Source organism: Ammospiza nelsoni, chromosome 27 (genome assembly GCF_027579445.1).
Source record: "Ammospiza nelsoni isolate bAmmNel1 chromosome 27, bAmmNel1.pri, whole genome shotgun sequence".
Lineage (NCBI taxonomy): Eukaryota > Metazoa > Chordata > Aves > Passeriformes > Passerellidae > Ammospiza > Ammospiza nelsoni.
In genome coordinates, this window is record NC_080659.1 from 4,774,480 (window position 1) to 4,787,700 (window position 13,221).

Sequence of the window (13,221 nt, forward strand, 5' to 3'; positions counted from 1 at the left end):
ACAGTCTGGGCACTCTCGGGGACTCTCTGAGCACCCCCGGGCACACTCTGGGCACCCTCGAGCATCCTCTGGGCACCCCTGGGGACAGTCTGGGCACTCTCGGGGACTCTCTGGGCACCCGCGGAAACCCTCTGGGTACCTCCAGGGACCTCTGGGCACCCCTGGGGACAATCTGGGCACTCTCGGGGACTCTCTGAGCACCCCCGGGCACACTCTGGGCACCCTCGAGCATCCTCTGGGCACCCCCGGCCATCCCTTTGGGCACCCCCGGGGACTCTCTGGGCACCCCTGGGCGCACTCTGGGCACCCCCGGAGAACCTCTGGGCACCCCCGGGCACGCTCTGGGCACCCCGGGCATCCTCTGGGCACCCCCGGCCACCCCTTTGGGCACCCCCGAGCACACTCTGGGCACCCCCCGGGGCTGGCGCCGTGGGTACCACAGGCACGGGGGATGCTCTGCCAGGGCAGCTCAGCCAGAGCTCTGCCAGCCCCTCATTGCTGCCACTCCCAGTGCCTCTCCTGGCCCCGGTCCTGCCCTGGTGCCGCCGCGGGGCTGGGCGTGTGCCAGCCCCGGGCCCGTGCGGTGTCGCACGTCCCCGCCCGGCGGATGTGGCCCAAACTCGTTGTTTTTTCCCCTGGAGCTGCTCCAAGCCCGCTCGGCGAGGAGGAGGCGCCGCGGCGGGGAGGGGAAGGGGGGTCCTGCCCTGCCCTGCCCTGTCCCCCCACGCCGGGGACACGTGGTGGGGACAGTGCCACCACCAGGGATGGAGGAAGGGACAGGGACCCTCGTGTGCCCGGCGGGGAGGACTCAGAGGGTGGCACCGGGGAGGGGACGGGGACACCGCGGTGACGGATCAGAGGGGACGGAGCCTTCGTGGTGACACCTGGGAGGGGACAATGCCTCTGTGGTGACATCTCGGAGGGGACGGTGCCTTCATGCTGGTGACCTGGAGGGGACAGTGACCTCGTGGTGATGGCCTGGAGAGGACAATGACCTCGTGGTGATGCTGTGTAGGGGACGGCGACCTTGCAGCGACACTGTCGGAGGGACAGTTCCTCCGTGGCCACACCTTGAAGGGGACACTGCCCCCATGGTGACACTCTGGGGTGGACCTTTCCCCCTCGGTGACACCTCGGAGGGGGTGGTGACAAATCACTGCCAGCTCTGTCCCCACCTCAGCGCTGCTCCCCTGCCCCAACCCCAACCTCACCTGCGGGCTTCGGGTCAAGAGCGTGGAAATCCCCAAACCTGTCCGAGTCCGGGCGGGACAAGGTGGCGTTGGTGGCAGGGAATGAGGAAGCGGGGCCAGCCCCACGCCCGGTGCCACGTATCCCTCCGGGAGCCACCGTCCTGCCCCGCCACCGCCGCTCACTGCCGGGGCTCCGCGGGGCTCGGAGCTCCGCACCGGCGCCGCGGCCGCACGGGAGGGAAGGGGTTATTTATTTATGGCCGACAGCTCCATCCTCCCCGCCGCGGCTCCCTCCCCGACCTGCTGAACGTGCCTCCCACCGGCCGGAGCTGCTCGAGGCACGGCCGGGCCCTCGACACCTCTGGGGACACGTCAGGGACCCCTCCCCGGGGAGCAGCCCCCGCTGGGCTCCTCGGGCTCGGTCCGGCCGGTCCGTCCCGCTCGGCCGGCAAACAACAACCTGTTCCTTCTGGGGTAAAGGTTTCCTTCGGGTTTGTTGTTTTTTCCCCTCCGCTGGAGATAAATTTGGCTCCGCCGAGGGCTTTGCCCCTCCTTGTTTGTGCTGCTTTGGGGAGGGGTCTCTCCCCCTCTCTCTCCCTCCCCGCTCCCTCCCGGCCGTGTCCCTTCGGAGCCGGTGGTCGGAGCAGCCGAACCGGGGAGCGATCGGGGGCAATTCACAGGACAAATTCTGCCTGTTCCTTCTCGGACTCTGCCCTTTGGCACCCCTTGGCACAACCCCCGCCTGGGAAGGGCACAGAGGGCACGGGGTGCGGCACAAAATCCCGCTCCCCTCTCCTGCTTTCCGCTGGGCGCTCCCATTCCAAGGATTTCTCTCTGCCTCCAGTCCCCCCCTCCTCGGATGCGCCGCTGCCGCCGAGCCCCGGCCTAACCCCGCTGCGAGTCCCTCCCTCAGCTGCCCCATTTGGGGTCCCTCACACCCTAAAGCCAGCATGCAGGGACCCCAGGACGTGCGGGCGCTCACCTTCAGCCCGTGGGATTACGGGGTGTTCGCGCTGATGCTGCTGATCTCCACGGCCATCGGGCTCTTCCACGGGCTGGCCAAGGGCGGCCAGAAAACCTCGGAGGATTTTTTCACGGGTGGCCGGAGGATGTCGGCGCTGCCCGTGGGGCTCTCGCTGTCGGCCAGCTTCATGTCGGCCATCCAGGTGCTGGGGGTGCCGGCCGAGGCGTTCCGCTACGGAGCCAAATTCCTCTGGATGTGCCTGGCGCAGCTCATCAACAGCGCGCTCACCGCGCAGCTCTTCCTGCCCGTCTTCTACCGCCTGGGGCTCACCAGCACCTACGAGGTGGGGACACGGCGGGGACACGGCTTGGGGGGGTCCCGTCGAGGTGCCGAGCATCGCTGCCAACGGGTCCGGGCTCGACTCGGCGGATGAGACCCCCCCCGAGGGGTGCGAACCCCGCTCCTGATGTGTCCCAGGGTGTCCCGAGGGGTCCCGGGGGTCCCGAGGTGTTCTGGGGTGTCCCTGGGGGTGTCCCGAGGTGTCCCGGGTGGTGTCCCAGGGGTCCCGAGGTGTCCCAAGGTGTCCTTGGCTGTCCTCGGGGTGTCCCAGGGGGTGTCCCGAAGTGTCCCAAGATGTCCCCGGGTGATGTCCTGGGGGTCTCGAGGTGTCACAAGGTGTCCCTGGCTGTCCTGGGGGTGTCCCGGTGGGCGTCCCGGGGGGTCCTGAGATGTCCCAAGGTGTACCAGGAGGTGTCCCGGGGTGTGTCCTGGGGGTCCCGAGGTGTTCTGGGGTGTCCCTGGCTGTCCTGAGGGTGTCCCGGGTGTCCCCTCGCAGCCCCGTAGGACCCCACTCCCTCTGCCTTGGGGTGCTTGGGGGTCTCTCCCTGCCCCTCTTCCCCCTTCCTTGGTGTTCTGGGGATCCCCCCAACCCTGCGGGACCCCGCTCGCCCTGCCGGGGTTCTGGGGATCCCTCGAGGCCCCCCAGCCCCCGTTCAGGGCTCACTCCGGGGTGGCCCCGACGCGCTCTTTGTCCTTGTCCTTGTCGCAGTACCTGGAGCGGCGCTTCAGCCGGAGCGTGCGGCTGTGCGGGACCGTGCAGTACGTGGTGGCCACGGTGCGTGTGCGGTGCTGGCCGCGGGGACAGCGCGGGGACAGCGCTGGCGGTGCCCCGAGGCCCTGGGGAGCGCCCTCGGCCCCGCGCTGGTGTTTGCGCTGGCTCGGAGCGAGAGCGGCGCGGCGGGAGCGCTGTTTGGAGAGAAAACGGAGCCGAGAGAAAACCGTGGCACCTGCGAGGGGACACCGAGCCCCCCTTGGGGACACTGAGCACTCCCTTGGAGCACTGACCCCCTCCTTGGGGCACTGAGACCCCCTCGGGATCCTGAGCTCCCCCTTGGGATCCTGAGCCCCCCTTTGGGCACTGAGCCCCCCCCTGGGTACATTGAGCCCTCCCTTGGGGCGCTGAGCCCCCCCCTTGGGATCCTGAGCCCCCCTTTGGGCACTGAGCCCCCCCTGGGGACATTGAGCCCTCCCTTGGGGCGCTGAGCCCCCCCCCTTGGGATCCTGAGCCCCCCTTGGGGCACTGAGGCCCCCTTGGGGACATTGAGCCCCCATCGGGATCCTGAGCCCCTCTCAGGATCCTGAGCCCCCCTTGGAATCCTGAGCCCCGTCGTGGGGACCCTGAACCCCCCTTGGGGGCACTGAGCCCCTCTCGGGACCCTGAGCCCCCCCTTGGGATCCTGAGCTCCCCTCGGAACCCTGAATCCCCCCTTGGGGCATTGGGTACCCCCTCGGGGCCCTGAGTCGCCTCTTGGGAACCTGGGCCCCCCTTGGAACACTGAGCCCCCCTTGGAACACTGAGCCCCCCTTGGGATCCTGAGCCCCCTCTCGGGATCCTGACCCCTGAGCCCCCCTCGTGTCCCTGAGCCCCCCTCGTGTCCCTGACCCCCCTCGTGTCCCTGACCCCCCTCGGGACCCTGACGCCCCTCGGGACCCTGACCCCCCTCGGGACCCTGACCCCCCTCTTCCCGCAGATGCTCTACACCGGGATCGTCATCTACGCGCCCGCCCTGATCCTAAACCAAGGTGTGCTGTGGCTCGGGGGGGGCTCTCCCCGTCCCTGTGTCCCCCCCCTCAGGTGACAATTCCCACCCTCAGCACTGTCCCCTCTTCCCTCAGTCACCGGGCTGGATATTTGGGCATCGCTGCTGTCCACGGGGGCCATCTGCACCTTCTACACCACCATCGTGAGCGGGGAGGGCTGGGGGGTTCCGAGGTGTCCCCAGGGGCGTCTTGGGCTGTCCTGGGGGTGTCCCGGAGGGTCCTGCGTGGTTCTGGGGGGTCCCGAGATGTCCTGGGGGTGTTCTGGGGGTGTCCCGGAGGGTCCCGGGGTGTCCCGAGGGGTACTGGGGGGTGTCCTGGGGTGTCCCACGGGTTCCCCAAGGTGTTCCGGGGGGTCCTGGGGGGGGGGGGTCCCGAGGTGTCCTGGGGGTGTCCCAGGGTGTCCTGTGCGTGTTCCAAGGTGTCCCTGGCTGTCCCTGCCTGTCCCTGGCTGTCCCATGGGACGTCCCAAGGTGTCCCCGTCTGTCCCAGGAGGTGTCCCTGTGTCTGTCCCTGTCTGTCCGGGCGCTCAGCCCCGCTCGCTGTGCCGCAGGGCGGGATGAAGGCTGTCATCTGGACCGACGTGTTCCAGGTGTTCGTGATGCTCGCGGGCTTTGTCGCCATCGCCATCCGGGGGGCGCTGCTGGTTGGGGGTCCCGCCGAGGTGCTGAGCATCGCCAGCAACGGCTCCAGGCTCAACTTCGCCGAGTGGGTGCCCCCGAACCCCCCAAACCCCCCGAAACCCCGCGGGACCCCCCTATCCCTGCCCTGGGGTCTGTGGGGTCACTCACGGCCCCCTTCATCCCCTGTTCTGGGTTCTGGGGTCACTCCCAGCCCCCCTCACCCCCAAGCCCGGGATCTGTGGGGTCACCCCCCAGCCCTTCACCCCCTTCCCCGCGTTCTGGGGTCTCTCCCAGTCCCTTCTCACCCCTGTGCTGAGTTCTGGGGTCACTCCCAGCTCCCATCCCCCTGTTCTGGGTCCTGGGGTCACCCCCAGCCCCTATTCTCCCCCTCTCCATGATCTGTGGGGTCACCCCCCAGCCCTTCACCCCCTTCTCCAGGTTCTGGGGTCACTCCCAGCTCCCATCCCTCTGTTCTGAGTTCTGGGGTCATCCCCCAGCCCTGCACCCCCTTCCCTGAGTTCTGGGGTCACTCCCAGCCCTTCTCACCCCACTCCGGGTTCTGGGGTCACCCCCAGCCCCTCTCCTTCCTACCCTAAATTCTGAGGTCACCCCCCAGCCCTTCACCTCCTTCCCTGAATTCTGGGGTCACCCCCAGCCCCTCTCACCCCCTTTCCCGTGATTTCTGGGGCCACCCCCAGCCCTTGCCCGCCCTCCCCGGGCTCCGTGCCATGCCGTGCCCCCCTGGCCGTGCCCAGTTTCAGCCCGGACCCGCGGAGCCGCTACACCGTGTGGACCTTCGTGCTGGGCGGGACGCTGCTCTGGCTCTCCATGTACGGCGTCAACCAGGCGCAGGTGCAGCGCTACGTGGCCTGCAGGAGCGAGAGGGAGGCCAAGATGTGAGTCCGGACCCCCCCCGGGATCCCCGGGATCCCCCGGAACTCTCCGGATCCCGTGCTGGAAGTCGCAGAGGGGAGGGGATGCTCTGAGGGGGGATTTGTCCCCTGCCCGGGTGGTTGTGTGGGTGAAGTGCCCTGCAAGGACCTGGCACGGCCCCTGCCAGGACCTTTCATGGAGGCCGAATTCCCCTGACACCCCTGCCAGGACCTCACACCCCTTCATGGACCTTAAATTCCCCTGACACCCGTGCCAGGACCTTGCATCCCTTTAAGAACCCCAATTCCCCTGCCAGGACCTTGCACCCCTTTGAGGACCCCGAATTCTCCTGACACCCCTGCCAGGACCCCAACCCCCTGCCCGGCCCCTCCCGCCCTGCCAGGACCTCTCCAGTTGACCTGGCAGGACCCTGAACCCCTGTGCCCCTCACGACCTGCATGTCCCCCGTGCCCCCCATGGCCCCCTTCCCCCCGTGTCCCCTGTGCCCCCTGTTCCTCCCATGTCCCCCATGCCCTCCATGTCCCCTGTGCCCCCTGTGCCCTCCATGTTGTCTGTGCCCCCCGTGCCCCCGTGTCCCCCGTGTCCCCTGTGTCCCCTGTGTCCCCCATGACTCTCATGCCCCCTGTACCCCCTGTGCTGCCCATGCCCCCTGTGCCCCCCATAACCCGCATGCCCCCTGTGCCCCCCATAACCCGCATGCCCCCTGTGCCCCCCGTGCCCCCCATAACCCGCATGCCCCCTGTGCCCCCCATGTCCCCCATGCCCCCTGTGCCCCCCGTGCCCCCCATAACCCGCATGCCCCCTGTGCCCCCCATGCCCCCCATGCCCCCTGTGCCCCCCGTGCCCATGTCCCCCATGCCCCCTGTGCCCCCCGTGCCCCCCATAACCCGCATGCCCCCTGTGCCCCCCGTGCCCCCCATGCCCCCTGTGCCCCCCGTGCCCATGTCCCCCATGCCCCCTGTGCCCCCCGTGCCCCCCATAACCCGCATGCCCCCTGTGCCCCCCGTGCCCCCCATGTCCCCCGTGCCCCTGGTGTCCCCCTTCCCCCCATGTCCCCTGTACGCCCTGTTCCTCCCATGTTCCCCATGCCCCCCATTCCCCCTGTGCCCCCCATAACCCGCATGCCCCCCATGCCCCCCGTGCCCCCTATGCCCCTCATGCCCCCCGTGCCCCCGCAGGGCGCTGCTGGTCAATCAGGTCGGGCTCTTCTTCATCGTGTTCAGCGCCGTGGCCTGCGGGCTCGTCATGTTCGCGCTCTACGGCCACTGTGACCCCCTGCTGGCCGGGGCCATCGCCGCCCCCGACCAGGTACCGACCCCCCGGGACCCCCCCGGGATCACAGGGGGTCCCACAGGATCGTGTCCCTTCCAGGACCCCTCAACCAGTGAGGTCAGAGGTGGTTTTGGGGTCCCTCGGGGTCCTGCCCCTTCCAGGACCCCTCAGGGGCACAGGGGGTCCCTTCGTATCCAGATCCTCTCCAGGACCCCCCCAAGGTAATGGGGTCAGAGGGGGTTTTGGGGTCTCCTGGGGTTCTGCCCCTTTCAGAACCCCTCAAGCAGTAGGGTCAGAAAGGGTTTTGGGGTCCTCCAGAATCATCATCTCTCCAGCACCCCTTCAGGCAGTGGGGTAGGAGTCTGGGGGGCTCCCAAAGGGTTTTGGGGTCTCCCAGGTGCCCAGCACCCCCTGAGGCTGTGGGGTGGGAGTCTGGGGGGCTCTCAGGGGGTTTTGGGGCCCCCCTGTCCCCTCCCCTCACCCCTGTCCCCCAGTACATGCCCTACCTGGTCCTGGACATCTTCGGGAGCACGCCGGGGGTGCCGGGGCTGTTCCTGGCCTGCGCCTACAGCGGCACGCTCAGGTGAGGGGGATCCCAGCCCGGGGACACGGCGGGCGGTGCCACCACCCCGGTGTCCCCATGGGGCTGACGGGGCCACCTCACGCCCAGCACGGCCTCCACGTCCATCAATGCCATGGCTGCTGTCACCGTGGAGGACCTGGTGCGGCCGCGGCTGCCGGCGCTGTCCCCAAGGAAGCTGACGCTGATCTCCAAGGGGCTCTGTGAGTGCCACCGGCCTGGGGACAGGGATGGGACACCCTGAGGGGTCACTGTGCCTGAGGGGACACAGATGGGTCACGCCTGTGCTAGGCTGTGCCGTCCCATTCCACCCTATGGATCCCATTCCATAAATCCCAACCCAATTCCATAAATCCCAACCCAATCCCTTACCATAAATCCCAATTCCATCCCATCAATCCCATAAATCCCAATTCCATCCCATCAATCCCATCCATCCCATCCCATAGATCCCATCCCACCCCATCAATCCCATCCCATCAATCCATCCCAAATCCCAACCCTAACCCATCCCATAAATCCCAGTCCCATGAATCCCATCCATCCCATCCCAATCCCATCAATCCCATAAATCTCATCCCAATCCCATCAATCCCATCCCATAGATCCCATCCCACCCCATCAATCCCATCCCATAAATCTCATCTCAATCCCAATCCCATAAATCCCATCCATCCCATCAATCCCATCCCATCCCATATTCCCGCAGCTCTCACCTTCGGCACCTCCTGCATCACTGTGGCCGCGCTGTCCTCGCTGCTGGGGGGGGGTGTCCTGCAGGTGAGAGCCCCCCGAGACCCCAAATCCCCTCCCTCAGCTTCTACCATCCCAAAAAACCCCAAAACCCCCCAAAACCCCCCCGTGCTGTCAGTGACCATCCAAGCAGTGACACTGCGGGGACACGGCCACGCTCTGGTGGCACCTGGAGAGCCCTCGAGGCTGAAGAGGTTGGGCCAGTGCCAGGCCCCCCTGGAGAGCTTGCAGACCCCAAAAAAACCCTGAAAAGCCAAAAAAAAACCCAAAACCCCCCAACCCCCCTGTGCTCTCTGTGCCCATCCGAATGGTGACGCCATGGGGACACCGCAGGGATATGGCCACGCTCTGGTGGCACCTGGAGAGCCCTCGAGGGTGAAGGGGTTGGGCCAGTGCCAGGCCCCCCTGGAGCTCTCCCAGACCTCAAAAAAAAAAACCCAAAAAACCCCAAAAGAACCCCAAAACCTCCCCTGAACCCCCCAAACCCCTGCCCTGTCTTTGCCCATCTGAGCGGGGACACCACAGGGACATCTCAGGGACACCACAGGGACACGGCCCAGCTCTGGTGGTGCCACCTCAAGAACCTTCAAGGAGGGGGAATTGAGGCAGTGCCAGGCCTCCCCTGGAGCTCTTGCAGACCCCAAAAAAACCCCAAAAACCCAAAACCCCCCAAACTCCCCCACGCTGTGACCATCCGAGCGGTGACACCGCAGGGACACCGTGGGGACACGGCCATGCTCTGGTGGCACCTGGAGAACCCTCGAGGGTGAAGGGGTTGGGGCAGTGCCAGGCCCCCCTGGAGCTCTTGCAGACCCTAAAAAAAACCCCAAAAAACCCCAAAACCACCAGGGCTCCTTCACGGTGATGGGGGTGATCAGCGGGCCCCTGCTGGGCGCCTTCGTGCTGGGGATGTTCCTGCCCCGCTGTGGAACCGCCGTGAGTGCGGGGTCAGGGTTTGGGGTTTGGGGTTCAGGGTTTGGGGGATTTGGGGTCAGGGTTTGAGGTTTGTGGGATTTGGGGTTTGGGGATTGGGGTTTGGGGTTTGGGGTTTCGGTTTGGGGATTGAAGATTGGAGTTTGGGCAGTTTGGGGTTTGGGATGGGGGATTTGAGGGTTGGGGTTTGGGTTGGGGCATTTGGGAGATTTGGGGTTTGGGAGGTTTAGTGTGAGGGTCTGGGGTTTGGGATCAGCGGTTTGGGATTTCAGGTTTGGGCTTTGTGGGGTTTGGGATTTGGGGATTGGGGTTTGTGGGATTTGGGGTTTGGGCATTTGGGAGATTTGGGGTTTGGGCATTTGGGGTTTGGGAGGTTTAGTGTGAGGGTCTGGGGTTTGGGATCAGCGGTTTGGGGTTTGGAGGATTTGGGGTTTGGGGAATTTGTGGACAAGGTCTGGGGTTTGGGGATTGGAGGTTTGGGGTTTGGGGATTTGGGCTTTAGGGGGTTTGAGGTTTGAGGATTTGGGGTCAGCATGGGGAAGGTTTGGGGAGTTTGAGGGAATTGGGGATTTGGGGGGTTTGGGGAGAGGGATTTTGGGGTGGGGAGAATTTTGGGGGTTCTGCCATTCAGTGCAGCCATGGGGATATTTGGGATTTTTGGAGGGGTCTCTGCAACTCCCCTGGGCCCTGCTGATCCCCTGTCCCTGCCCCATCCCTATCCCTGTCCTGTCCCTATCCCTGTCCCATCCCTGTCCCCATCCTTATCCCTGTCCTGTCCCTGCCCCATCCCTGTCCCATCCCTGTCCCTATCTCCCTATCCCTATCCCATCCCTGTCCCATCCCTGCCCCATCCCTGTCCCTGTCCTGTCCCTATCTCCCTATCCCATCCCTGTCCCCATCCCTGTCCCATCCCTGTCCCATCCCTGTCCCATCCCTGTCCCCATCCCTGTCCCTGTCGCACAGGGGGTGCTGGGGGGCCTGGCCGTGGGCCTGGCACTGTCACTCTGGGTGGCCGTGGGTGCCACCCTGTACCCGCCCAGCGCGGCCACCATGGGGGTGCTGCCCACCTGGGGGACGCTGTGCCCGCCCCACAACGCCACCAACGCCACCAGCGCCACCAGTGTCACCAGCGCCACCAGTGTCACCAGTGTCACCAGTGTCACCAGCGCCACCAGCGGCCCCGTCCTGCCCGCGCCACCCCCGGAGCCGCTGCTGTGAGCGGGGCTGGGGACAGTGCGGGCGTGCTCCTGTCCCCTGGGGTGGCACATCCCTGTCCCCTGGGGTGGCACGTCCCTGTCCCCTGGGGTGGCACATCCCTGTCCCCTGGAATGGCATGGCCCTGGCACTGTCCCCTTGGGTGGCACGTCCCTGGCCCTGTCTCTGCTGGCTGTGGTGTCACATCCCTTTTCCTGTTGGCTCTAATGTCACATCACTGTCCCCATTCACTGTGACGTCACACCCCTGTCCCTGCTGGCTCTGATGTCACATCACTACCTCTGCTTGTTGTGACATCACAACAATGTCCCTGTCCCTTATGATGTCACAGCCTGTCCAGGTTTTTGTGGCATCACATCCCTGGCCCTGCTGGCTGTGATGTCACATCCCTGACCCCATTCCCTGTGACGTCACATCCCCGTCCCCGTTCCCTGTGACATCACAACAATGTCCCTGTCCCTTATGATGTCACAGCCCTGTCTCCGTTCCTTGTGACGCCACATCCCCATCCCTGTTCCCCGTGACATCACATCCCAGTCCCTGCTGGCTATGATGTCATAACCCTGTCTCCGTGCCCTGTGACATCACACGGTGTCCCCATTCCCTGTGACGTCACCGTGTGTCCCTGCTGTCCCCTGTCACAGCCCGGCCATCCTGGGTGACTTCTACTCCATCTCCTACCTGTACTACGGCGCCTTGGGGACACTGGCGACTGTGGGGACAGGGGCCCTGCTCAGCCTGCTGCCAGGTGAGGGGGAGATGGCTCTGTCACCTCCTGTGTCACCCCCTGTGTCACCCTCCCCATCACCCTGTCCCTGTCACCCTTCCCTGTGACCTCATTCCTGTCACTCCCTGTCACCTTGTCCCTGTCACCCCTCCCTGTCATCCATCCCTGTTGCCCCTCCCTGTCACCCATTCCTGTCACCCCTCCTTGTCACCCATCCCTGTCACCCTGTCCCTATCACCTTACCCTGTGACCTCATTCTTGTCACTCCCTGTCACCCCTCCCTGTCATCCATCCCTGTCTCCCCTCTTGGTCACACTGTCCCTGTCACCCTGTCACCCCCTGTCACCCCTCCTTGTCACCCATCCCTGTTGCCCCTCCTTGTCACCCATCCCTGCCACCCTGTCCCTATCACCTTACCCTGTGACCTCATTCTTGTCACTCCCTGTCACCCTGTCCCTGTCACCCCTCCCTGTCACGGTGTCCCCTCCCGGCAGGGTCGACGCGCTGTCCCCCAGGTGTGCTGTGGTGGGACATCGTCAGGGCTGCACCCTCGGGTGGCCTCAAGGGTGACACCAGCGTTGGGGACGAGCCCCTGGACAAAGCCACGGTGACCCAGGCGCTGCTGGAGACGGGAGAGGAGCAGAAACCCCCGGGTGACCCCCCCAAGGGTGGCACTGTCACCGAGAGCGACGTGTAGGGGACAGCGGGGTGGGGACACAGTGCTGGCAGCAATAAAGGAGCTGCTGACCCTGAACAGAGCCTGTGCTTGGGGGGACAGGGAGGAAACACAGTGGGGGGACATGGGGAAGGACAGGGAGGGTACACAGGGAGGGGACATGGCCACTGTCCCTCAGGTGACACTGCTGGAATGGTGGGGAAGTGTCACAGACAGGTGTGAGGAGAATTTAGGAAACAAGACCTGCCCTGGAGAGATGTGTGTGTCTTGGTTTGGAAAGACAGGAGTCTGCTAAGGAAGGCAGGAGCCTCCCCTGAAATGGAGAATGTAAACCCTCCCCACCCCTCTGAATTGCTGTAAATTTTAAATTAAGGGGCTCTCAGGAAAAATATGGGAGTAGGAAATAACAGTTCTTTAATAGGGAAGAAAAAACCAATAAAAGGATAAAATAAACAATGCAGTACACTAGAGGAACACTGACAGGGTCAGAACCCAACCTGACACCCTGTGGGTCAGGGTGTTGGCAGCAGTCCCATTGGAATTGTGGCTCAGCCCTCCTGCAGTGTCAGGGGTGGTTCAGCTGGAGCAGGGATCCTGTAGAGAAGGATTTTGTATATTCACACACTTCATCCATGGTGCATAAACTCCATTCAAACACAGGACTCTGTCTGGTCATCATCAACTTCTTCCTCCGAATCCCAACAGCGCCTTCAAAGCAGGAAGAAGTTCGTTCTGATAAGAGAGCAATAAATTCTTTTTCTCTGAAAGATTGAGGTGTCCTGTGGCTGCTGTCTCGCTGCAAGCCCTTTCTGTTAAACAAAGCATCTTACAGAGCATCGCTTCTATTTTAACAATTTTTATAACCTAAAACTATATTTAACACAGCACTTAAGAGAATTAATACAGCATCACTTTCTAACACAACACATATAACATTCATTTCAATATTTGCAAAAAGCCAGTCATAAAATAAATGCATTTTTCACAATAGCCACCCATGTTCTAGGACCACCGGCTTGCTGCCTGAATAGCACAGGCACAGCTAAAGGATTTAGACTTCCTTCTTTGCAAATCTGGTGTCTGACTTCATCCCAGTCTGTTAGTTGGAAATTATCAAAATATTTTTGTGTGCTTTCTAATTTTGGGATTAATGCTGACGAATTTTCAGGGTTTAGTGTCCCAAACACTGCGGGGGAAGGACTCCGGAGCTATTTTGGGAACAGATTTTTTTTCGAAATTCTTTTGTGTTGGGTTCAAAGGGGCAAAATAATTCTCTGCCTGTGCTGTATTTATGAAA

General features: G+C 63.9%; 1 protein-coding gene across 1 annotated transcript; it reads left to right on the top strand.

Annotated features, from left to right (window-relative positions):
• Nucleotides 1–1,292: 1,292 nt before the first annotated feature.
• SLC5A5 (solute carrier family 5 member 5) lies at nucleotides 1,293–11,945 on the top strand. The gene is made up of 15 exons (XM_059490011.1): nucleotides 1,293–1,681; nucleotides 2,035–2,497; nucleotides 3,203–3,268; nucleotides 4,185–4,236; nucleotides 4,330–4,397; nucleotides 4,805–4,959; nucleotides 5,630–5,770; nucleotides 6,947–7,076; nucleotides 7,535–7,623; nucleotides 7,711–7,823; nucleotides 8,330–8,400; nucleotides 9,223–9,309; nucleotides 10,270–10,520; nucleotides 11,166–11,269; nucleotides 11,743–11,945. The coding sequence occupies exons 1-15, from the start codon at nucleotides 1,293–1,295 to the stop codon at nucleotides 11,943–11,945; spliced, it is 2,382 nt and encodes a 793-aa protein (XP_059345994.1).
• The last annotated feature ends 1,276 nt before the right edge of the window (nucleotides 11,946–13,221 follow it).

Excerpts from the sequence above, each read along its gene's own strand:
- SLC5A5 (XM_059490011.1), top strand. The coding sequence starts at position 1,293 with ATGAGGAAGCGGGGCCAGCCCCACGCCCGGTGCCACGTATCCCTCCGG. Across the intron at positions 4,960-5,629 it reads TCCAGGCTCAACTTCGCCGA|TTTCAGCCCGGACCCGCGGA; the intron begins GTGGGTGCCCCC and ends GGCCGTGCCCAG. Across the intron at positions 7,077-7,534 it reads CCATCGCCGCCCCCGACCAG|TACATGCCCTACCTGGTCCT; the intron begins GTACCGACCCCC and ends CCTGTCCCCCAG.